The sequence below is a fragment of the Syngnathoides biaculeatus genome, chromosome 4 (assembly GCF_019802595.1).
Source record: "Syngnathoides biaculeatus isolate LvHL_M chromosome 4, ASM1980259v1, whole genome shotgun sequence".
Taxonomy (NCBI): domain Eukaryota; kingdom Metazoa; phylum Chordata; class Actinopteri; order Syngnathiformes; family Syngnathidae; genus Syngnathoides; species Syngnathoides biaculeatus.
In genome coordinates this window covers 21,695,955-21,721,963 of record NC_084643.1, presented here as the reverse complement: position 1 = coordinate 21,721,963, position 26,009 = coordinate 21,695,955, and the positions used below count along the sequence as shown (strand labels likewise).

At 45.5% G+C, this 26,009-nt stretch overlaps 1 protein-coding gene across 1 annotated transcript in view; it reads right to left on the bottom strand.

The window, feature by feature from the left end:
* zmat4a (zinc finger, matrin-type 4a) overlaps positions 1-26,009 on the bottom strand; it is a 97,293-nt gene that overhangs the window by 18,243 nt on the left and 53,041 nt on the right. The window contains exons 4-5 of the mRNA XM_061818310.1: positions 25,075-25,231; positions 6,792-7,013 (exon numbers count right to left, since the gene is read on the bottom strand). Of these exons, the coding sequence (XP_061674294.1) occupies positions 6,792-7,013; positions 25,075-25,231 (379 nt within the window). The remainder of the gene's footprint in view (positions 1-6,791; positions 7,014-25,074; positions 25,232-26,009) is intronic.

Below are 26,009 nucleotides of genomic sequence, written 5' to 3'. Positions count from 1 at the left end.
GAAGCAGGAACCAGACTGAGGCAGGCAACTGCTCCAGACGAGAACCTCCCACACTGTGGTTGAGAGACGACCAGGGATTGGTCGCCACCGAGGTTTGGTGAGGAGGCAGCCGTGGGTTGGTCACAAACGAGGCCAGGTCATGAAGCGGAGGCATCAGGAACGAAGGGCATGATGGAGAGAAGGACCAGAGCCATGACTGCCACCATCACCATCACAGCCATCCCGAAGTCTCTCCAGCTCCAGGGTGGCTCTGGAACTCCCCAGCTCCTGTCACTGTCCAGACAGGGGCGTGGGACGGCCGCGGACCAGTCGCTCCTGGTACTCCCGGACAGTAACGTGAGGCAGATGGGGAACTGTCGCCACCTCCTGGACAGCAACGTGAGAAGGCGGCGGCATCGCACTCGCCACCTCCTCCTGGATGGGAAGGTGAGAAGGCAGCGGCGCCATCGCCACCCCTTGGACGGCAACGTCGAGGCAGCGGCGACATCATCATCACCACCTCCTGCTGGACGGGAACGTGAGAAGGCGGGACCACCGCAACCATCGCCACCTCCTCCTGGACAGCAACATGAGATGGCGGCGGCACTATCACCACCTCCTGAATGAACGCCGTCGGAGCAGGAGCGTGGAGTGGCCGCGGGCCGGTCGCCACCGGTACTCCTGGGCACGGACGAGAAGCGGCTGCGAAAATGTCCCCACCTCCTGGACAGCAACGCAAGGCGGCGGCGGATCGGTCTCCACTGCCACTTGAGCTCTGCTCAGAACAGCCAAAACGTCGACGTGGGAATGGCGAGGAGGCGGATCCGTTTCCACAGCTACGTGAACGAGAGTAGGCAGAGAGTCAGTCAAAACTGACACGTGGGCGTGTCTCGGGAGCGGGTCAGTTCCAACTGCCGCGTGAGCATGAGTCCGTAATGAGTCCTTCAAAACTGCAATGTGGGCGTGGCGCGGTGGCGGATCCGTTTCCACGGCAACGTGAACAAGAGTAGGCAGAGAGTCAGTCGAAACTGACACGTGGGCGTGTCTCGGGAGCGGGTCAGTTCCAACTGCCGCGTGAGCATGAGTCCATAAAGAGTCCGTCGAAACTGCGATGTGGGCGTGTTGAGGTGGCGGACCTGTTCCCACTGCAACGTGCACTTGCCGAAGTGGTGGGTCTTTTCCCACTGCAGCGTGAATCTGCGTCAGCAGTGAGTCCGTCGCAGTTGCGATGACAGCGTAGCTCCGCTGGTTCTTTAATCCTTGCTGGACCTGGGCCGTGAGAGCCGCCAATTCGGCGCTCTGCCGCTCTATCTCCGCCCGCATTTCGCGGTAGAACACCTCGTGATTTGGCGGCTCCGCCTCCCTCTGGGCTGGAAGCATCGCCACCAGCTGCGGGTCTGCCGGTTTTACCATTGCCGGCGAGGAGTGGGAGGACGAGGACGGCGTCTTTGTTGCTGCGCCACGGGAGGCACATGGGAGCACCCGACCTGGACGTCTCCTCTGGCCGCCACGCGGAGGTCCCGGGTAGATGGTCAAGCGGTTTCCCTTAAACGGATTGGTGTACTTGCACCCACCGGGCGAAGACGTTCGGGTGCTGGAAACGCGGGGAGGTGGAGCAAACTGACTGGGATGAAAGATCGGGCGAAGAGATTCATAATCCCAATAATCGGAGTCGTACTCAGGCAGCCGGTCATACAAATCAAGGTCCTCCTCATATTCTGAAAAGTCAGAGTCCAGAAGAATATGCGATGCCGGACGGGTCGTGGTCGGGACGTATTCATAGCTCGCTGGCGGAGTGTATGACACGGAAGCGGAGGACGTCAAGGAGCCTACCCGGATCGGACAGGCTTGGTCCTCAGGCAGACGGTCTTCCTTGCGTCAGTCCCGGCGACGCCGGGTCTTTCCTGCTGGGTCCTGTTTTGGCCAGATCGTTCTGTCGCGACCCATCGGAAAGGAGGTCGGACCCAAATGCAGGGGAACACAGGAGACGCAGAGGTAATTTGGGATAAACGTTTATTATTCAATGGTCGGGGATCGGGCAGGCAGTCAGGTGCAGCAGCGGTAGTTGGGACGTCGGGCGAAGAGAGCAGGTGAGCGGGCAGGCAGGAGTCGGTACACGGGAGAACGATCAAAGCAGGGAGAAGTGTCCAGGGAGTCAGGCTTATGGGGTCGGTCGGAGAACAGGCGAAGGTCGGTACACACGGGTTGACGATCAGGGATACTAGAGTGCTGGAACGGCACATGAACCTCAACGATCTGGCGGGGGACCAGTCGTCATCGGGGTCATATATATACAAAGGACAATCAGCCCGCATGAGGCGCAGGTGTGTGCCTTCCAATTAACGCGACCACGAGGGTATCCGCACAGCCCGGGCTGGAGCGGCAGGATCATGACAGACCTTTGGACTCAAATGAATATTCAAACAAAGATTATTTCCACACCCCAATTACAAAGCAAAAATTATTATTTTATTATAAATTTAATCGATCAATCATCCTGAAAAAAATTAATCCATCCATTGATTCTCTGAACCACTTATCCTCACTCCAGGTGTAACTGGAGAAAACTCACACAGGGATGGGAAGAACGTGTAAACAGAAGTGAATCTGGGACCTCAGAACTGTGAGGGAGATGTTGCCACGTGCTGCCTTCCAAGAAAATTAACGTAAATTATAGAAAAAAACAGATGAATAAGTTTGACTTCTTGAGTTTAAGCAAGAACTGGTTTGTCCTGTTCCATGAACAAACAGTACACGGATATAACTACTATGCCTCTACTCTTTATGAGTTCACCTTTCCAGCTTCTCATGAATACCCAGTTCTACAACAATGCAGCACATTCCATGGTGATGGAACGTCTTTCATATGAGCTGCTGAATATTTCATCACGTGAAGATCTGCGGAGTAAGACTGCAGATTTTATCAGCATACTGTGCAGATTCAAAAGATGATGCTTGGGTTCAGATAGAGGGACAAGCAGCAGGATATAAACGTTAAAAGAGATAAAAGTGGTATAGAGAAGAGGAGGGGGGTGTCACGCTCATGTGGTAGAGCTGTTATTTCCAAACCCTGAGGTTGTGGATTTCATCATCTGCTCCCGTGACATGTCCAAGTGTCAGCAAGCAATATACTGAACCCCCAGTTCCTCCTGCTCCTGATGCTGCATTATTGGTAAGTAAATGAAGACACAGTGTTACAGTGCTTTGCTTTGAAAAGTGCTTTACCATTTACCCAAAGGTGAACCGACGTGGAGAAAAGTACTTTGGCAGCAGCCTCCCTTTGCTTGTTGAACACCCAACCAACTGCACCCACTGAATTCTTAATTTTTCAAACGGTGATACTAGTTTAGGCTTAATGAGATGATTTGCCACTCCATTACAAAACATTGACAGGAACAAATGAATAAATTGATTATTATTTTGTCCCATTTATAAGACAGCAAGTGCAGCAAGCATGCTTTTAGTTACCTGTAATTATTAGATGGATGTTTGAAAAATCATATTGCATAAAGGACAAAACCAATGGCAAATGACGAACGTTCAACAATAGCCAGCATCACCAACAAATAAAAAACATTAGGTACAGTAGGTAGGTAGGTACGACTGTCCGAATGCCAAAATCTCCTTGGGGAAGACACTAATTCCCATTTGCTACCAACTCCCTTTCATGCCAGAAGTCATTCACTGGTGTATGAATGTGAGGCTTAAGGCACTGTGATGGTGGGGCTAAAGCGCTATGGAAGTGTAGTCCATTTACCATTTTATGTTTGCCAAATACTGTAGACAATAATTAACCTATGTACTCTCAACTAGCTGTAGCCCATGTATGAACATAAAGAATCAACGAGGCCTGAGGTTTAGAAGACCATGCTCACTGATCTGTACCAAACTGTCCATTTCATTTAGTATAGTCACATTTGAATGCCTTTTAACACCTCGAGGGTCATTCTGGTCTTCTGGCAGCCACGACACCACCAGCTGGAAAGCTATTCTGTAATTGTTATTGACATATTTTGACATAAGTGACCATTTCATCTCCCTTCTAAAATTAACAGTTTGAGACATATTAGTCAATTCTACAGTAGCTTTACTACAACGATACATGATTAAAATAAAAGCCTGCATTAATATACAGAGTTGGACTCCACACAGGAAGGCAGGAGTTGATTTTCCAACACCTAACCACTGACCTCTGAGGCACACATACTATAGTCAAGTATTCAGATTACAAACCCAGTTCCAATGATGCTGGGAAGTTGCGCATCCATCGGTCCATTTTATGAGCCGCTTATCCTCACTAGGGTCGTGGGAGTGCTGGAGCCAATACCAGCTCTAATTGGGCAGGAGGAAGGGTACATCCTGAACTAGTTGCCAAACAATTGCAGGCCACGTGGAGACAGACAACAGGCGCACTTACATTCACACCTACGGGCAATTTAGGGTCCTCCATTAATGTATGTTTTTGGGATTAGAGAGGAAACCGGAGTGCCCGGAGAAAACCCACACAGGCACAGGGAAGACATGCAAATTCCACACAGGCGGAGCCAGGATTTGAACTCCAGTATACAAAAACAGAATACAATAATTTGCAAATCATTTTCACCTATATTTAATAGAATACTCTACAAAAACAAGATATTTAAATGGTGAAACTGATAAACTTGATTGTCTTTAGAAAATAATCATGAACTTATAATTTTATAGCTGCAACACATTCCAAAAAAAGATAGGACAGGTGACAAAAAAGAATGGCAAGAATTGCTCATCAAACACCTGTTTGGAACATCCCACAGCTGAACGGGCTGGAAACAGGTGGATGCCATGATTGAGTATAAAAGGAGCTTCCTTGAATTGCTCAGTCATTCACAATTCCTTGTGAATGGCCCAAGGTTCACCTCTTTATGTACCAGTGCATGAGAAAATAGTCAAATATTTTTAGGGCAATTTTCCTAAACTTACAGGTGCAAGAAATTTAGGGATTTCATCATTTACGGCCCATAATTGCATCAAAAGGTTCAGAGAATCTGGAGAAATCACTGCATGTAGACGGCAAGATTGAAAAGCAACATTGAATGCCAGTGACCTTGGATCCCTCAGGCGGCATTACATCCAAGACTGATAATGTGTAAACGATATCACCATATGGGCTCAGGAACACTTCAGAAAACCAGTGTCAGTAAAAACAGTTTGGCACTACATCCATTAGTGCAACTTAAAACTCAACTATGCAAAGCAAAATCCATACATCAACAACACCCAGAAATGCATCTAACATATAACATTGCTGAAACCTGCCGAAACTAGAAAAAGCGCTTTTCTGAAGGCACATGCCCATACAATAGGAACCAGGCATGGTAAATGCATTACTGAATCTGTCGTTTTCTTACATTGATATGCCGATTACCTGTACTCTCAAACAAGGGCAAACACGTCTTTTCTAAACACACTGACTCTCGTTGTGATTCAATTGTAATGAAAGCCTCATCCCTGATAATTTTTTTCTCTATTCTGAGCACCTCAATTTTTTCACCCCATCTCCAAGGAGGGAAACTTGTTTCGATCACTTGTATCTGATATATTCTTCTTTTGGTCGCTACCTGCAGCTTAGGGCTATAGGTCAGGTTGAGAATGTAGACTGACAGATAAATCTTCGCTTCACTTTGTTCACCACAACAGACCAATGCAACTAAGACAAGGCCAGGCAAACATTCTCCTGAAGCCTCCAGGTCCTGTCCACTCATTTTATGAGGTCAAACCAGCACACAACTCTTTAACTTCATAAACAGTTGACTTACAATTCCATTTTGAGATAGGGCTAATTTCGCAACATTTGTTCATCTCTGTTGGGACATTTTAACTGTACTCGTTGTAGCTTTGTCACTTTATTTGCATAAGTGTTGTTGATTATTGCTGGTCACTTACGTGCTTGAGAACTCTCTGCACCAATTATTCACTTGTCATTGTATCAACATTACCACATAACTGGTACAATTTCAGTACCAGTTTATTGTATTTTGTGTCCTCCAACTAACAATTGGTACAATGTCAGTACCAGTTTGTTGTGCCTTTATACTCTAAAGAATTACCAGAGGCAGATTCCTGGTGTGCTTGAGCAATATAGACTATTCTGATGAAGATTCCACATCAGAGCAGCTAAGGTACCAGTCTGTCTGTTGGTCTCGCTTCGTTCTTTACACACTCTTCAACAAAACCCTAAGATTTGAATAACTAAGTATTGCATCCCGGCTTTTTGCAGATGATGTGGAGCTGTTGGCTTTATCAGCCCATGATCTTCAACTATTGCGAGAGTGATTCACAAGCAAGTATGGGCTTGAATGACAACCAGCACCTCTCATTGTGGTACAATGCTCTCAGGAATGAGATCCTGTCCCAAGGGGGACAGGAGGAGGGGGCCAAGTTTTTTTTTTATATTTATTTATAGTGATATATTATTGCGCAATTGAGATTTATTAAGTCATTTGCTGCCATTGCACTGAAATTGCCCCTTTTAATCATTCATCGAGCAAAAGATACAAGGAGAAGACAAAGACCATGAAGTGTAATTTGCTCATACATTTGCTATTTATTAAGCTTGAGACTTGAAATGTAGATTGGAGTGTCACACAAATATCTGCAAATATTGACAACATTGCGAGTTGTACAAACAAGCTAGAGGCAACACACGAGGGAAGGGCACAAAAGAAACACGAGTAATATTTTCTCAAGCCATTTAAATTATCAGTCTAAAATAGAACAGGGAATGCTCGAAACATTGGAGATACGAAATGGAATGTTCAGTCAGGCTTTCATACCTTTCATATCCCCCATGTCCAGAGTCTTGCCCAGTTGCTCAAGGAGGTCTGCTCGGGCAGCATTCTTCTTGTGTTTTTTACCATCGTAATGTTGTTGGGCCATTCCTGGGTTGTTGAACCAAGCATTGCATAGTTGGCAGTAGCGATCTGAGTCGCGTCGGTGTCGTGGGGAGGATATTGGAGATGTGTCTGGAGAGCTCTTTGTAGGATTGGGCAATGCCTCTGTTGGACAGTACAAAAACATTATGTTTCATGCTTTTTAGCAAATTGAGAATAGCGTTTTACATGAGTGTATGATTTTTCAAAATCTTTTGCTTGCTATGCTTGTAGATTTTTATGCATCTCATTATGATGGGTAATATATGATGAGGTTTACAGTGCATAGTCCAAGTAACACATTTACAGGGAAGCGTAAAGTCCAGCCAAGTAAATACTTGGACTTAATAGGAGTTGAGCGCACGGAAATGCAGCATAAATAAAAATGACAGAGAAAAAGTATTCATTATTCTGGGTAATTTTCTAACCCGAATGTTAAATTAAGACTTCAATATGATAGTCATGAATGTTGTTAACAGCAGATGATAATTTGTAATTGGAGATGGATGGCAGTTTACAAGATGCAGCCTCCTTTCCTAACTCCCGGAAGACTTGATATTACAGCCAAGGTGATCAGAGAGACAAGCAGGAGAGCAGTTGGTGTGTCTTCCAGAAGGAAAAGCGAAGAATGAGACCTGGCGGTGGAACCCCAAAATACAGGAAATCATCCAAGGAAAGAGATTCGCAAAAAAGAAGTGGGAGAGTGAGAGGACTGAGGAGAGGCGAAAGGAGTACATTGAGATGCAACTTAGGGCAAAGGTAGAGGTGGCAAAGGCTAAACAAGAGGCATATGATGACATGTACACCAGGTTGAACACGAAAGAAGGAGAAAAAGATCTCTACAGGTTGGCCAGACAGAGGGATAGAGATAGGAAGGATGTGCAGCAAGTAAGGGTGATTAAGGATAGAGATTGCAATGTTTTGACTGGTGCCAGTAGTGTGCTGAATAGATGAAAAGAATACTTTGAGAAGTTGATGAATGAAGAAAATGAGAGAGAAAGAAGAGTGTAAAAGCCAAGTGTGAAGACCAGGAAGTGGCAATGATTAGCAAGGGGGAAGTTCAAAAGCCACTACAAAGGTCCTGATGACATACTGGTGAAGGTATGGAAGCAATTTGGAGAGGTGGCTGTGGAGTTTTTGATCAACTTATTCAACAGCATACTAGCGGGCGAGAAGATACAAGAAGAATGGAGGAAAAGTGTGCTAGTTCCCATTTTTAAGAACAACGGTAACTTGCAGAGCTGTGGCAACTCTAGAGGAATAAAGTTGATGAGCCACATAATGAAGTTATGGGAGAGAGTAGTGGAGGATAGACTCAGGACAGAAGAAGATAGGCTGACAGATGAGGTTAGACTGGAATCCCCTTGGACCATGATGTTCACAGATGATATTGTGATATGCAATGGAAGCAGGGAGCAGGTGGAGGAACAATTACAAAGATGGAGGCATTTCCATGTACTGGAAAGGAGAGGAATGAAGATTAGCCGAAGTAAAACAGAATATATTTGCATGAATGAAGATGGGTTGAAAAGATGGGTGGAGGGGGAAGAGTGAGGTTGCAGGGAGAAGAGATAGCGAGGGTGGACAACTTCAAATACTTGGGGTCAACAATCCAGAGTAATGGTGGGTGGTAAGGAAGTGAAGAAATGTGACCAAGCAGGGTGGAACAGTTGGCAGAAGGTGTCTGGTGTTCTATGCGACAGAAGTAAGTAAGTAAGAGTAAGGCTACAGGGAGAAGAGATAGCGAGGGTGGACGACTTCAAATATTTAGGGTCAACAATCCAGAGCAATGGTGAGTGTGGTAAGGAAGTGAAGAAACGGGTCCAAGCAGGTTGGAACAGCTGGCGAAAGGTGTCTGGTGTGTTATGTGACAGAAGAGTGTCCGCTAGGATGAAGGGAAATGTTTATACAACTGTGGTGAGGCCAGCCATAATGTATGGATTAGAGACGGTGCCACTAAAGAGACAACAGGAAGGAGAACTGGCAGAAATGAAGATGTTGAGGTTCTCGCTCGGAGTGAGCACGTTCGATAGGATGAGAAATGATCTTATTCGAGGGACAGCCAAAGGTGGATGTTTTGGAGACAAGGTCCATGAGAGCAGACTTCGATGGTTTGGACATGTCCAGAGGCGAGAGAGTGGGTATTTTCATAGAAGGGTGCTGAGGATGGAGCTGTGAGGCAAACGAGTGAGAGGAAGACGAAAGAAAAGATTGATGGAGGTTGTGAGGGAAGACATGAGGACAGTGGGTGTTTGAGAGGAAGACCCCCGAGATAGGCTTGGATGGAAAAAGATGACACGCTGTGCCGACCCCTGATGGGACAAGCCGAAAGGAGAAGAAGAAGATGAGCCTCCTTTCCTAGATGTTTTCATATCTTCACATGTGCATATGTCATGAGGCCTTTTCATTTTTGTCACTTTGTAGTGCCTTTCTAACGTCATCATTGCTACTTCCTGATCCCGCACACTGGGATCTTCTCTTCCTTCTCTCTCATTCTCCTCATTCATCACCTGGAAGTATTATTTCCATCTACCCAGCACACCACTGGCACCACTAAAGACATTTCAATCTCTATCCTTAATCACCTAACCTGCTGCACATCCGCACATCCTTCCCATCTCCATCCCTCTGTCAGACAAACCTGTATGCATATTTTTCTCCTTCTTTAGAGTCTAATCTGCCATAGGTGCCTATTGTTAGGCCTTTTCCACCTCTACCTTCAACCTAAGTTACATCTCCATGTACTTTTGTCTCCTATCATCTGTCTTCTACTCTCCTGCCTGTCTCTCTTATCATCTTGGCTGTAGTGGTCCAGTCTTCTGGAAATTCCTCATATTCATATATATTTTCAAAAAGCCACGTAACTCTTCCTTTCTCGTGTTTTGTCATAACCCAGAAAACGAGGCTGAACCCAAAATGCACGACTCACGAGAACAGGTACAATTCGGGAAGCCTCTTTATTCGGTCCAAGGTCGAAACACAGGAAGCGGCAGTAGCAGAATCAGCAGGTGTAGAAGGCAGGTCCATAACGAGGCAGGGTTCAGTACACAGAATAGCGAGGATGTAAGCGAAGGGTTGTGGGAACGCAGCATAGTAGCACAACAATCTGGCAAGGACCAGACCACACGCGTGACATGGACTGTAATTACTAAGATGAGATGCAGATGCTCGCATATGCTCATTGGAGCAGGTACGCGCCGCTTCGGGGACAGACACACCCATTACATGTTCCACAATATGGTGCCTTTTTCTTCTATCTCTTCATCTCTACCCCAGAATCATCTTACACAATATGATCCAATGCTATCTAGCCAGGCTCTCCCCAAACACTACCTAACATAACGTTTGCAATTGCTGCTAAAGGTGATCTGAGTCTAATACAGTCCATTAATTTAGTTTCTGAGTGAATATACTGTAATCTGAACTTTAAATACTGTTGACTACTTTCACTACTGTTTCAGTAGCATAAAATTATGCAATAGTCTGATTAAATATATTTAATTTATTTAACAGAACAAGAGTCTGTTGTGTAATTTTTCCATCATTTTTTTCTTAGACATTTACGAGTACTTTTTTTTTCACAAAAAAGCGGTGAGGCCAGCAATAAGAATGAAAAACCCATTTCATTTATTGATGGCTATAGAAATCAAATATTCATGTGACACAAAGCTATGAAAAATATTTTTTAAAAGGGACTGATGCTCGAAACACTATATGAAACCAAATTGCAGATGAGCAGCAATGCAGCCTCTAAAACACAAGTAACAATGTCCAATGGCCCTCCTGGGGCGGTCATGTGAAAAACAAGCTGTTATCTCCATTAAATGCCTGAAGAGAAAAACCCAAATTCTACTTGACAAATGGAATAAAGAGGCTTTTCTTTGTGTTGCTGCCCACTTGTCTCTTAATGCAGGGTTACCACAGCTAACCTGAACACATACTGGTGTGTACTGAGGGCTCTAAAGTACCATACAGCGCTATTAGCTCAGTTCCTTTAACACTGTGTCAGTGAATGTGTAGCCCACCTGAATCCATTACTGTTGCCTTTTGGTTTTCAGAGTCCACCGATCCTCAATCAGGACTCCAAGGCACAGCAATGTATTTATTATTTTTTCTCTCAGTTGAGCCCTAAGTGAGTCAGAGCTGCAAACAAGTTTAAAGGGCAGGCCATTATGTTGGATTTGAATCAAAGACTTTGGCGATAGAGTAACTTTTTTGAAGGCTTGGTTGCTGTAAGATGTCAGAACTGAGTTAATTTAACCCTGCAAATGGTAACACAAGTCCTATTGTTGCAAGTCTTGTTCAAGTGAAAGCTTATGTTCAAAGCAACAAAGACACAAAGAGACAATGAAATTAAAGGCTAAAAGTCACAAAATTTCAATGTTCAATTTTGGTCATGGCAGAAATCAACAAAGAAATACATTTGCTTTTCATTATCTTACATTGTATTGATTATGTGATCATGAAAGAGTATTTCTGTATAAGTGGTTGGTAAGTGTGAACTGATATCCTAAAAGACAGTTGATTTAACCATGGGACCGAATGATGACCAGCCAGGGTCCAGCCTGGGGTCAATGTCCACCTTCCACACAAAGCCAGGTGGGATAGGGTCCAAATCATCTGTGAGCCTAATGAGGGCTTCCGGGACAGAAAACAAATGGACCAGAACAAAAGCAAAAGTTTCCCAAGGGGAGCTGTTTTTGCCTGCTTCCAGGCCAAGACTGGTTCCATGATAGTGTACTTCTGTGTTTAACATGGTACACTGACAGTAAAATTCAGGGTCTCACCTGCAATTGACCCCTCCGTACAGGGCACTTAACCACGCCTCCTGAAGTGACGTCACGCCACGTGCGCTGACGTAAGACAAACAGTAAAAATGGCAAATACAATACAATACATTCTGAACTGAGACAGACTCCATGCTTCTGATTTCATTCAAATCAACGATATATTATAGATTCTAAATACAATACATTCTTAACTGAGAGAGACGCCATGCTTCTGATTTCATTCAATCATTCACACATAGCAATGTTATGCTAGCGAAGAACGTCTCATTCATTTATACGAGATGTGTATTAAAAATCAAATTTAGGGCATATCTTCGTGCAAACACAGTCTGGTTAAGCTTCGGCCGCGAGCCGGCAAGAAAGTGACACGTTTGTGCAGTCTGATCATCGCTAAATATCGCTCAACAAAGAATAAGTGTGTCAATGGATCACACGTAGCGTTGTTATGCTAGCGAAGAACGTCTCATTCAATTATACGAGACGTGTATTTAAAATCAAATTTAGGGCATATCTTCATGCAAACACAGTCTGGTTAAGCTTTGACCGTGAGCCAGCAAGAAAGCGACACGTTTGTGCAGTCCGATCATCGCTAAATATCGCTCAACAAAGAATAAGTGTGTTGTGGTGTTTACATAATTCACCCGCGGGACCTCGAGTTGGGGTGCGGGGTTCCGCACGGACTGTTTTTGTTGTTGCGCTTCCGGAGGAAAGGTTAACAGAGTTCCCGCCGTTATGCGAGTAGTTTGGTGATGTCGAACAATAAAGCAAGTTCTGTTTCTGTGTCCGACACTCCGCCTCCGACTCCTTTTCTCCGGCGCTACACTGGTGACCCCGACGTCAGTCCCGGCGTTTTCGAGACTGAAACGAACATGGCAACCGCCATCCTCAAATTGCCGGAGTTTTGGGAGACGTCCGCGGCAGCGTGGTTCGCACAGACTGAGGCTCAGTTCGCCCTCCGCGGGATCTCAGATGATTCCACGCGTTACTACCACGTTGTCTCAGCACTCGGGAGCTCAACGGCGGCCAGAGCAGTGAACTTCATCACCTCTCCCCCGGCCCGAGATAAGTATGCTGGGATCAAGGCTCACCTTCTCAAGGTTTTTGAACTTTCACGGCCGGAACGTGCCCGACGTCTGTTGGCTATTAATGGACTGGGGGACAGCAAACCTTCCGAACTCATGGAAATGATGCTAAACCTGCTGGGCACGGAAGAGCCCAATTTCATTTTCATGGAACTGTTTCTCAGGCAAATGCCACCACATGTTCAGACGGCGCTCGCGAACAGTACTATCACTGAGCCCTGGGCCCTGGCCGAGGAGGCCGACCGTTTCTTCCTGGCAACCCAGCGCTTCTCCCCTGAGACGCTGGCCGCGACGCGCAGTTACTCACCTTCGGGCGCGGGGGTGGCATCCAGCAGGGGCCCCTTCGGCACCGACGGCCGTGCTGGCACAGGCTTGTGCTACTTCCATGCCCGTTTCGGTGCGAAAGCGAAGAGGTGCCGCGCCCCTTGCAACTACGACGCGTCGGGAAACGCCAAAGCCCACGCTTCGCAGCGGCCGTGAGCGTGGGCGCGAAGAGCCGGCTGCTGTTCGTCAAGGACAACCTTTCCGGGCGCAAATTCCTTTGTGACACCGGCGCCCAGAGGAGCGTCCTGACGGCCACTGCGGAGGACGCCGCTGGCGGGACTCATGGGCCACCCCTACTTTCCGCTAATGGCTCCCCTATCCGCTCTTATGGCATGAGGACTGTGGACTTGTGTTTCGGGAGTCAGCGCTTCACATGGGACTTTGTCACTGCGGATGTCTCATTCCCTCTCCTCGGCGCTGATTTTTTTTGTGCCCACGGGCTGCTGGTGGATGTTAAGAGGGGCCGTCTGGTGGATGCACTGACTTTTTCCACGGTCGCCTGCGTCCGCAATGAGGCGACTTATGGTGGTCTCTCCAGTTCGCTATCGGACGGCACCAAGTACCAACTCCTCCTTGGTGAGTTCCCTGCCTTGACACGGCCCACTTTCTCCTCTACCACGACTAAACATGGGGTCGAGCACCACATTGAGACCAAGGGCCCCCCGATCCACGCGAGGGCCCGACGGCTTGATCCCGAGAAGCTAGCAGTCGCTAAGTCCGAGTTTGCCAACATGGAGCGTCTGGGCATCGTCCGCCGCTCGGATAGCCCGTGGGCCTCGCCACTACACATCGTCCCTAAACCGAGTGGTGGGTGGCGACCGTGTGGTGACTACCGCCGCCTTAACGACGCCACTACGCCCGACCGCTACCCTGTTCCACACATTCAGGACTTCTCAGCCCACCTGGCAGGCAAAATCTTGTTCTCCAAGGTCGACCTGGTGCGCGGGTATCACCAGGTTCCCGTGCACCCCTCAGACGTTCCCAAGACAGCTGTAATCACTCCGTTTGGACTGTTCGAGTTTCTGAGGATGCCGTTTGGTCTTAAAAACGCGGCACAATCTTTCCAGCGTTTAATGGATTCTGTGCTCAGGGACTTGCCATTTGTGTTCGTCTATTTGGATGACATCCTCGTCGCCAGCTCCTCGGAGGATGAACATCTGATGCACCTCCGCGACCTCTTCGCAAGACTTGACCAGCATGGCCTGATCATCAACCCGGCAAAGTGTGTTTTCGGGGTGCCCTCTATCCAGTTCCTCGGGCACCTCATAGACAAGAACGGCGTCGCCCCCCTTCCGGCAAAGGTGGAGGCCGTCTCCGCTTTTCCCCGACCTCGCTCGGCTCGGGGCCTCCGGGAGTTCCTGGGGATGGTGACTTTCTACCACCGGTTCATCCGCCGGGCGGCCCACATCATGCGCCCGCTCTATGAGGCTCTTAAAGACAAGGCCCCCAACCGGGACATTGAATGGACGGCCGAGAGGATGGAAGCCTTCGAGGCTACGAAGGCCGCACTGAGTCGTGCCGCTATGCTGGCTCACCCGACCCACGGGGACCCTGTCGCTCTCACTACCGATGCATCGGACTACGCTGTTGGAGCCGTATTCGAACAGTGGGTCGGCGGCGCCTGGCAACCGCTTGCCTTTTTCAGCCGTCAGCTGGTCCCCAGGGAGCGCAAATACAGCACGTTCGATAGAGAGCTCCTCGGCCTCTGGCTGGCGATCCGCCACTTCCGCTCCCTATTGGAAGGCCGTGAGTTCACGGCATATGTGGACCATAAACCCCTCACTTTCGCCATGTCCAAGGTGGCCGAGCCGTGGTCCGCCCGCCAGCAACGCCAACTGTCGTTCATCTCTGAGTACACTACGGACATCCAACACATCGCCGGCAAATCCAATGTGGTCGCGGACTGCCTCTCCAGGGCGATCGTCGGCACTGTGCATCTGGGTCTCGACTACTCCCGCATGAGCGCAGACCAGGCCTCGGACCACGGGGTGCAGGCCCTCAAGACTTCTGACACGGGTTTGCGCCTGGAGGAAGTCGCGGTTGGTGACTCGGGCGTCAGGTTGCTGTGCGACCTCTCGGCTGACCAGCCTCGGCCGCTGGTCCCTGCAAACTGGCGAAGAGCTGTTTTCGAGGCGGTCCACAACCTCTCCCACCCCGGAAGGAAACCGTCCGTGAGGCTGGTGGCCCAGAAGTTCGTGTGGCGCGGTCTCAAGAAAGATGTGCAGGCCTGGGTCGACTCGTGCGTGGCCTGTCAGCGGGCTAAGGTGCATCGCCACACAAAAGCCCCCTTGGAGCCCTTTGTTGTCCCCGAGAGGAGGTTTGACCACGTCAACGTTGACTTGGTAGGTCCACTTCCTCCCTCGCACGGATTCACCTACTTGCTCACCATGGTGGACAGGACGACCCGCTGGCCCGAAGCCGTTCCCCTCTCCTCGACAACGTCGTCAGACGTGGCCCGGGCGTTCATCGGCACGTGGGTTGCACGCTTCGGGACACCGTGCGACCTTTCTTCAGATCGTGGCCCTCAGTTTACCTCTGAACTCTGGAACGCAGTCGCTGAGAGTTTGGGGGTCAAGCTGCACCGCACTACCGCCTATCACCCCCAGGCGAACGGTCTTTGCGAGCGGTTCCACCGCTCCATGAAAGCAGCCCTGCGTGCCGGCTTGACGGACGGCAACTGGTTGGATAAGCTCCCGTGGGTCATGCTCGGCCTCAGGTGCGCCCCCAAGGAGGACCTGTTGTCCTCATCCGCCGAACTCGTCTATGGCCAGCCACTGCGGGTCCCCGGCGAATTCATCCCGGACGCCACAGCGCCCTGGTCCGCAGCCAGGCAACGGTCCTCCCTGCTGGAGGCCGCAAAAGCGTTTGCGCCGGTTCCCACGTCGCAACATGGCACCCCAGCTGCCCCGTCACCTGCGCTCTGCGGATTTTGTGTTTGTTCGTCATGACGCCCACCGTGGACCTCTCCGCCCCCCATACGACGGGCCGTTCAGGGTCCTGGAGCACGGGGATAAGAGCCTGCTCGTGGACATTGGCGGCAGACCCGAGACTGTTTCCGTGGACAGGGTCAAACCCGCGCACCTGGACATTGCCCAGCCTTTGGGGTTGGCCCTCCCCCCGCGTCGGGGTCGTCCCCCTTTGCCCTGTGCCCCTGCGCCCGCCGGGGTACCCTTGACCCCGCCTGAGCCCTTGTCCCGTGACTCAATGGACAGTGCGGCCCCGCCCCCATCGGCCCCTACAGTGCACACTCGCCGGGGTCGGGTCATCATCCCTCCACGGCACAAGGATTTTGACTATGGGTGAATTCTGGGGGGGCTTGTGTGGTGTTTACATAATTCACCCGCGGGACCTCGAGTTGGGGTGCGGGGTTCCGCACGGACTGTTTTTGTTGTTGCGCTTCCGGAGAAAAGGTTAACAGAGTTCCCGCCGTTATGCGAGAAGTTTGGTGATGTCGAACAATAAAGCAAGTTCTGTTTCTGTGTCCGACACTCCGCCTCCGACTCCTTTTCTCCGGCGCTACAGTGTCAATCGATCACACGCAGCAGTGTTATGCTAGCGAAGAACTTTGAATTCATTTATACGAGACATGTTTTGAAAATCAAATATAGGGCATACCTTCGTGCAAACATATCTGTTCCGGTTGATATTAGATGGATTTAGTTGAGTTTGATCCATCGAAGGCATTTTTCGTACTGGGTCTTCGGTTTTGGAAAGGGTACGAATCGAACTCCACCAACTAGCCTTTCAGGATACCTGTCGTCACTATTACAAAGTCCGTGACTACACCTCTTAACCATATTTTTTGTTAAATAACCCAAATACGCGATAAAACGCTAACAAAACCTATACTGGACCATGCAATGTTGTCTGAAAAAATGGCGGGAGCAAAAACGGGTTTTGGTTTATGCAGATCTCTGGCCTCTGATTGGTCAGTGACGCGGATTGCGCAATATCCACGGAGGGGTCAATTATCAGCAAGAAACAATGTTTCTTTTGGCTTGTCCCGTTAGGGGTCACCACAGCATAACATCTCAGATGAACGCTCATATTTGTTTGACACACCAGATGTCCTTCCTGACGCAACCTCTCTTGAGGAGTAGAGGACCCAGTAAGATACGAAATCACAACCCCTGGTTTACCAAACCAATGCTCTCACCACTGAGCTATGGGGCCTCTACATCTGCAAGAAATATGCATAACACTGAAAAAAAGGTTTGAAATGGTGCAAAGATTGTAATATTCATCCACTGAATTTTTTAGCTGCTTATCCTCACAAGGGTCACGGGGAGTGCTGGAGCCTATCCCAGCTGTCAACAGGCAGGAGGCGGGGCAAAGCCTGAACTGGTTGCCAGCCAATCGCAGGGCACATCGAGACAAACAGCCACAATCACACCTAGGGGTGCTTTAGAGTGTCCAATTAATGTTGCATGTTTTTGGGATGTGGGAGTAAACCGGAGTGTGTGCAGAAAACCCACGCTGGCACGGGGAGAACATGCAAACTCCACACATGCGGGTCCGGGATTGAATCCGGGACTTCACAACTGTGAGGCCAACGCTTTACCAACTGATCCACCGTGCCGCCTATATTATATTATATTGTGGTAAATTCTGTGTTGATTAACTTAAAAGACAGGATTTCCTTAGCAAAAGATGATGCACATACTGTATTTGTTTTCTTTATTTCTCTTCCACTATCGTTCTGGCATTAGGGGTATTAGCATTCTTGTCATCATTAAGACAGCAGAAGGGGTGTCAAACTCAATTGATGTGGCCACATACAGCCTAATTTCATGTCAAAATGGACAAACGAGTTAAATCATAGTATAAAAAATATAAATACCTTGTTTTTTTCCCCTTTATTTTAATCTAAAGCAATATAGGTACAGTACATGTGGATCAGAAACATTTTCTTCTCTAATGACTGATTGTCAGTGGGAAAAAAGACAATCAGGGAAAATAGAAAAAGTAATAAAGTAAAAGGGAAAAATTAAGATATATTGTAGTTACCATTTCAGCTTCATTAATCACTGTAAAAAAAGTCATAGAGTTCTGAATTAAACATAGTGCATTACCGAGACAGCATCGTATTGTATTGAATAAAGTAATTCAAGAAACAACTGAAGCCGCAAATCTGGCTTTTTAGATTGAGGTAGTGAGGCTGGTTGTTAACAGAGTGTTACGAGATAATGATTAAAATTTATGTTTTATTCTGTTTATTGTCCAACGTGTTTTGTTATAGATTCTCTCTCTCTCTCTCTCTCTCACACACACACAGACAGACACACACGCACGCAAACACAAATGGGTTTTCACACTTTAGTTATAACACATTTGCCATTCTGTGGTTTATAACAATGAATTAAGTTCAAATAAACCTGCTCCTTTATTGACATCTACCGCAATTTCTCAAAAATAATGCACCTTTTTTTCCAAAAATATTTTCAAAAAGTCAAGAGACTGCATTATATTTAGGTACAGATGAAAAAAAATACAATCACATTGTATATTCATATACAGGTTCATAGAGTGGTGAACAAAATGTATACATATACATTTTGATATGATATTTTATATCTTAAGTTACACATTTATCTAAATTATGGTAATGTGCGCCACCAACCTGAACTCTGACCTACTTGGGGGGGGGGGGGGTTGCATTTTACGATCGTTGGCGTCACATATTTGTTGCTACTGCACCAAACATCAGAAATGACAGCCAAAATTGTCGACTACAAGAGCTGGTTGTGCAGCTGCTTTGAAAAGAATTGTCATCGCTGCTACCTGGATAGTGCACACAATTCAAATGCTCGCGTTTTTAAAAAGTACCCATTTCAACGTAGTTTGAAGTCTTGTTTTGAGAGCGACCTGATGCTATGAAGAGCTGCTGCAGATTGTAGCCGAACGGGGGCAAGAGGATGCGCTGGTAGCGTGGTGGACCTTCCCCTCAAAGTGCTGACAAGAATGAGAATAAAGGGACCCAAGACTCTTGGGATTCAAAAAATATTTCCTCACAAAAGCAATGGATGACACAGAGGCTGACATGCTGTGGGAGCAAGATGGGATCACTGTTCATGAAGGCTGGAGGCACCAAAATTGGACCAAGTCATCAATGATGAATTTGACAGTGGTACACCAAAGATTGCTACGATGGATATTTTTTAGATTGGAGATGAGTCGGATGCTTCTTTTGAAGTCTTGGCCAAGGATGTGTATTGTCGTGGATAAACAAAAATGCTAAAAATGCTAAAAAAAATGCACAAACATTTTATGCACAAATATTTCATGCAAAACATATGTGTTAAATACTATAGTTTATTCATTGAAGACTGTAATATGTTTTATCAACAGTATTAATAAAATGTCATGCCATCGTTGAGCATTTATTTTAGTTGGTTTAGGGATTCTGTTCTGACAATTGCAGAGCCCAGTACAAGCGTGTCCTGTGGCCTGTCCCGAGATATACAGTACATTACTGCTGCATCAGTACGTGCACAAAGATTATTATTAAAGATGACTTTTTGTAAAAGAAGTACAAGTACAACAAATACAAAACTAGCAAAATATAAACAGATAATTGCTAATATTTTGAGCATACGGATAGCAGCAAATTAGTGGTGCGCGTTGCACATTGGAAGAAGGGTTTTCCTGATTATTTTAGGTCAACTTTGGGGGTGCACATTATACTTCAGGATGCATTATACTTGAGAAATTACGGTATATCCAAAACAAACAAACAAAACAAAACAGGCTGTACATTGTAGTCGGGCTTGCATGAACGGTTTTCAATTTGAAAGGATTCAGCCTCTTTGAGTGAAAGAAAAATAATTTGTAGGCATCTCAAGAATGTTTCCTTTTATCCGTCAGGACGATGATCATGGACAAATATGATGTTTGGGTCACACTCATAGACTGAAACATGTATAACTTATTCTATGGAGATGTAAACACTAACAAACCTAAGTGCTTTTTAACCACCATCAGTAATTAATTATGTCCAACGAATCAACTGTAGGCGGCACCGTGGAGCAGCTGTTGAGTGTTAGCCTCACAGTTCTAAGGACCGGGGATCAAATCACCCCACCTATGTAGTGTTTGCATGTTCTCCCCATGCCTGCATGGGTTTTCTCCGGGCACTCATGTTTCCTCCCACATCCCGAAACCATGTGTTAATAGGACATTCCAGATTGCCCTTAAGTGTGATTGTGTGCGCGAATGGTTGTTCGTCTTGATGTGCCCTGCGATTGGGTTGTAACCAGTTCAGGGTGTACCCCGCCTCCTGCCCAATGATAGCCGGGCTAGGCTCCAGCACTCCCGTGACCTTTGTGAAGATAAGTGGTTAGGAATATGAATGAATGAAATGATTTTATCATTAATTATTTTGTAAGTTAGGAAACAGATACATCTGCAAAATTTTATTTCTCTACAAGTGTTTAGATTTTTAAATACTCACGACTACATCATTCCCAGGAAATCACAAGACCCCTCACTGGTGAGCTGTTTTGAGAAGTCTCCAGTGGGCTCCTCATGTAGCCTCATGGGATTATCTGGTGCTCGCGGGCAACGATTTTGTAACCCCTGCTATATCCAAAAAGCGTTTTTAAATTTTTTTTTTTTAGGACCATTTACCCATTTATTCATTCTCATTCGCTTATGCTCACTTGGCTCAAGGATGAGCTGTTCCAGCTGATTTAAGGGGAAAAGTGACGTACACCATGGTCCAATCGCCAGTTATTTGGACGGAACATACTGTTTACTGTAAACAACCATTCACATGACATTCACCCCGAGGTATGATTTTATCTTCTATTGACCTAACAAGCATGTTTTTAAATTGTAGGAGGAAGTCAGAGTACCTGGAGAGAGTCCAGGGAAGATCAGGGAGCAATTATACAATCCTTACAGGGAGCCTGGAGCCTGGATTCCAACCCCGGTCTCATTTGTGTGATGCAGATGTGCTAACCACTTGCCTCCATTTCAATATATTTAAAATGCATGGATATAAATACATAAAATGCCAGAACTCAATTTTTTTTTTAACACAATGATCAGATTGTTTCAATTTGACCCTGCATATGAATACCAGCAAGATGCCAGAAATCTAAATACACGAATATGTAAAGCACATTGGAGTTGCAATTTGCTCATTTGATAAATTTTAAATAGCAGTTCAAGAAAACCCTTCCATATCTAAAGCCAAGCTAGTGCTGTCCTACCGACCCTTGTGCATGAATTAATGAACCCTTCTGGGATGAGGAGTTAAACATCAACCAGAACAGGCATTTAGAATGAAATGATCTGGATGTATGAGAATAAGCACAGGTACTGTATATAAGTCAACTGCTACTTTGACCCTTGGTCAGTTGTACTATGATGAGATGTCAAGTCATAGGTACATAAGAGTTGCATTTATGTGAATGTAATAAGGAAGTAGAACATTTTCAAAATCAAATTGCCTGAATCACTCCCCTTTAAATGAATGTGGGGGAAATATTTCCCCAAGCTGAGTTGTGGATGGAATATGAAGTGACATTCGTGGGAGCTGCTGTGCCTAAAGCCTAGACATTTGGAATCCAGCCAGAACATGGGAACTGCAATCCACATGGAAGGAATCTAAATACACATGGCTACAGTTACATAGCTACCCCAATAATAATAATACATGTTTATTACGACAAGTACAGAGTGTAAAATAGAAATCACATGTAATGTGAAACTTGGCATCACCCGGATTTCATATTCAACCAAAAAATATCATGCATACCAGCTTGTGCTATATGGGTCAGTGAACATAGTCACATTCAGAATACTGGAGTAAAATGGCAGTGGGCATATCTTTTAGGTCACCAAAGATGATAATGTTTGAAAAAATGAATTTCGACTGTCATGAAATTGTTGGTCATTCAATTTCACACTAATGTCTGCAATCTTTTAATGTGGACTATGTATAACAAATTATGTTGTAAACCACCTGTCAATGCCAAAAGAGAGGCAGGTTTCACTCTGGCGTTTATTGAGGCAATAACAGCGACACCTGCATGGCTGCTAAGGGGGAATATTGAGAAAAAAATATATTGCTTGGCAAGGCACTGATGTTGTAGAATGGGACAACATAGGATCCCGAGAGGGGAAGTATCACCAAAAATAAAATCTGATGGTCTTCTGTGATGAAGTGGAAATCAAAACCCTAGATATATCCGACATTCCCGTCGTGGGATATTTGCTGCTGGTATCATGTTATTGTGATTATTTCACATGGTAAAAGGAGCTCAGCAATTAGAATACCAAAATAATTTATTACAAAATTGTATAACTACTCTAAAAAAATTCCTTTTATGAATCATCTAGAATGTGTATTACGATTGAGTATGCATTTAAAACAAAGCAAGACAATAAAGTGATTTGAGTTGACATTAAAAGAATAATGTTATTTTTGGTGAGTAAAGATATTCTACTTTATTGGACTTTCCTAGTGATCAAATAATGTTGACTTCAAGAGATGTAAAAACGAGATGTGACGAAGAAATGAGTCTGTCACGCTGGGCGGGTTTGTGTCAGCGATGATGTTCCTGTCATGAGCAATTAGTTTAACTGGGAAATGTTCAGCAAGGAGGTTGCTGGAGACAAAACTAACAGAAATATTTTGTCTTGTAGCTGAGTGTCTGTGTTTGTTTTTTTATATGCGAACTATGGAGCTGCTACTCCAGAACTGGATTGATAAAGACTACAGTATTTGGCTCAGCCAAGGGATAAAGTCTGCCAATAGCAACATTTAGATTTCTAGCAAAATGTTCAACATCACAAATTTAAAGCTAGACCTTAGGCCATAGTGTGTGCAGCAGACGTTGTTTTTAACATTGTTTTGTTTTGGTGAACACGTCTACAATCACCCTAAAAAAACATTGGCTGTCTGAACCCGCGTTAAGTTGATGACTAAAAGGCCATGATGATAATGAATACACAGTTGGCACTGCAAAAAAAAAAAAAAAAAAAAATAAAATAAAAAAAAACTTGGAAAAATACAGCTATTTTGGCATGTTGCAGGAAAACAGATTGATACAAGGTGGGTGATTGGTCCCCGTCGCGACATTGACCAATGAGAGCATGTGTGGGTTTATCTTGTGAGCTGATTGGCTGCGCATTATCAAAGCCTTACCCAGCAACTTCCGTTCCACCCTTTCCCTTGTCCTTCCTTTTTGCTATTTTCTACGCTGTTAACTGTCTGCGCAATAACTTCTTGTTTACAATGCCTCCAAAGCGCTGTGCTGATGCGCAAGCTTCCTCCGAAGCGGCCAAAAGGAAAAGGAAGTTGATGATCAGTGAAAAAGTAAAACTTTTGGATAGTATCAAAGATGGCAGAAGTTATGCTTTAGTGGTGTGCCATTATGGCGTGATTCACAATGATGCCTAAGTGCTGTGCTGATGTGAAACCTTCCTCCGAAACACCCAAGAGGAAGGTCAAGGTAAAAAAAGGTAAAAAAGGTAATAATACCCAGCTACATCACCAGCACCTCCAGCAGAAGAGTCTCAGAGTAATGAATGGTAACTATACAGTAATATAATACAGTGTTTTAGAATTCACATTTATATTATGATTTATTAGAATTAAATTATAATACAACATTTAAATTACAATTTATAATACTGTATATACTATATTTAAAAGGGTTTATAATTCAAGACTTAAAGAAATATCTCTTTTTGTCTCAAATATGCAAAGTACAAATACTTTTTCATATTTGAAATGTTCTTGTACCCATATAAACATACATCCCCCCTACTTTTTGGTTTTTCACTTTTCGTGGGCGTTTCTGGTCCCAATTAACCGTGAAAAAGAAGGATTACTGTATATTGGTAGATGGGTGATGAGTTTGGAGCTGACAGGGAAAAGAGTGAAGGGAACACCAAAGACAAGATTGACAGGTAGTAGTGAGTTAAGACACGAGGGCAGTTGGTCTTAGAGAGGAAGATGCAGGAGGTAGTTGTGCATAGTAAAGGATCACTTACGATAGTGACCTGTAATGGTACAAAGCAAAAGGAAGAAACACAGCAAACCTTGTGTATTGTCACATACTTGGTTAATAAATACTGAATCCAATTCTGAAGAGAAAAATTCATGCGGTGTCATCCATCTATTGATTTTTTGTACCCCTTATCCTTTGAGTTTTCCAAAGATCTAGAGAATTTATTTCAGATGTCTTTGGGCGTAAAGCAGATTACACTCGTCATCAGTCAATCACAGAGCACATACATGTTGACTCATTCATATTCACACTGTCATTGAATACAAACACAACCCTGTCTGCACAGAAGTCAGGTAAGTTAACCACTACACCATGGTTGACTTTCATCCATCCATCGACTTTCATAGTCGCTTATCCTTACAAGGGTCGCGGGCCATGCTGGAGCCTATCCCAGCTGTCAACAGGCAGGAGGCAATGAACACCCAGAAGTGGCTGCCAGCCAATCACAGGGCACATAGAAAAACAGCCGCACTCACAACCACACCTTGGGGTAATTTAGAGTGTCCAATTAATGTTGCATGTTTTTGGGATGTGGGAGGAAACCGGAGTGCCCGGAGAAAACCCACACAGGCATGGGGAGAACACGCAAACTCCACACAAGTGGGTACGGGATTGAAACCGGGACCTCAGAACTGTGAAGCCAACGCTTTCCAGCTGCCGCCTTGTTGACTGTCATGCCACCTCAATTTATGGATATAAATTTGTTCTGCTAAGTACAAGCAGAAATGAGGATGTTGAGGTTCTCGGTTGGTGTGAACAGGTTGGATAGGATTCGAAATTAGTTCATTAGAGGGAGGGCCAAAGTTGGATGTTTTGGAGATAAGGTGAGAGAGAGCAGACTTCGATGGTTTGGACATGTTCATAGACAAGCCGAAAGAAGAAGAAGAAAAAGAAGAAGAAAAAGTACAATGTGAAAATGCCTTAATACATTCAAACACATGTATCACTTATATCAATAAATATTTTATACCTTTGGTTGTGATTGCAGGCTTTTCCCCAAGTAGCAGTTTTAGCCTCTTGGCATGAATTTTACCCTGGTAGTGTGACTGTGCAACCACTGCTGATGTGAAGGACATGTTACACAGGGTGCAACATTTATTCTTGTCCACGTCACTTTCGTCACTGCCCTAAAAACACACACACACACACACACACACACACACACCACACACACACACACACACACACACACACACACACACCACACACACACAACAAAATACAATCAAGAAACCTTATCAGATATGGAACAGCAGAATCTAAGTGCAACTATTAAGACTTAAGACAAACAGCCATTCCTGGAACAGTGTCAATGAATGAAGGTGTGACTTCTAACACAGTTTCATTTTGAACACAGTCCCCAATAACATTCACATAGGGCTAGTGTCACAATAATATATATATGTGATATATGACAAATGTCAACTGGCTCGTGAGTTCTTTGATTGAAAAATCCTGATGTGTCAAGAAATACTGCTGCCCTCCTAGAACTTGTAGGTCATTCTCACCTGGCCCCAATGGAACTGGTTTGGCAAAAAATGGAAAAAAAAAAGTGGACAATCAATTGGATCATTTATTGTGGAGCTTCACTAAATTGAATGAGCTAAAACTTTGGCCTATGTGACAACCTTCTACAAACATTTATAGACATAAGTTACTGGTATGTTGGCAGATGCACAGGACATGAGCGAACGTAGCACACAAATTTCACAAATACTGTAACAAAGCCTGTGAAATGGGTTTTCATTGTTTTTAGATGGATTACACCAAGTTACAATACTGTGTAGAGGTTTTAGGTTGATTACATGTTTTTTTTCCCATAATCGCCCAACACAAGTGTAAGATCCTCTTCACTCTGCACAGGCACGCAAGAGATGCACAGCAAACCCAGAAACATTTTAGCTC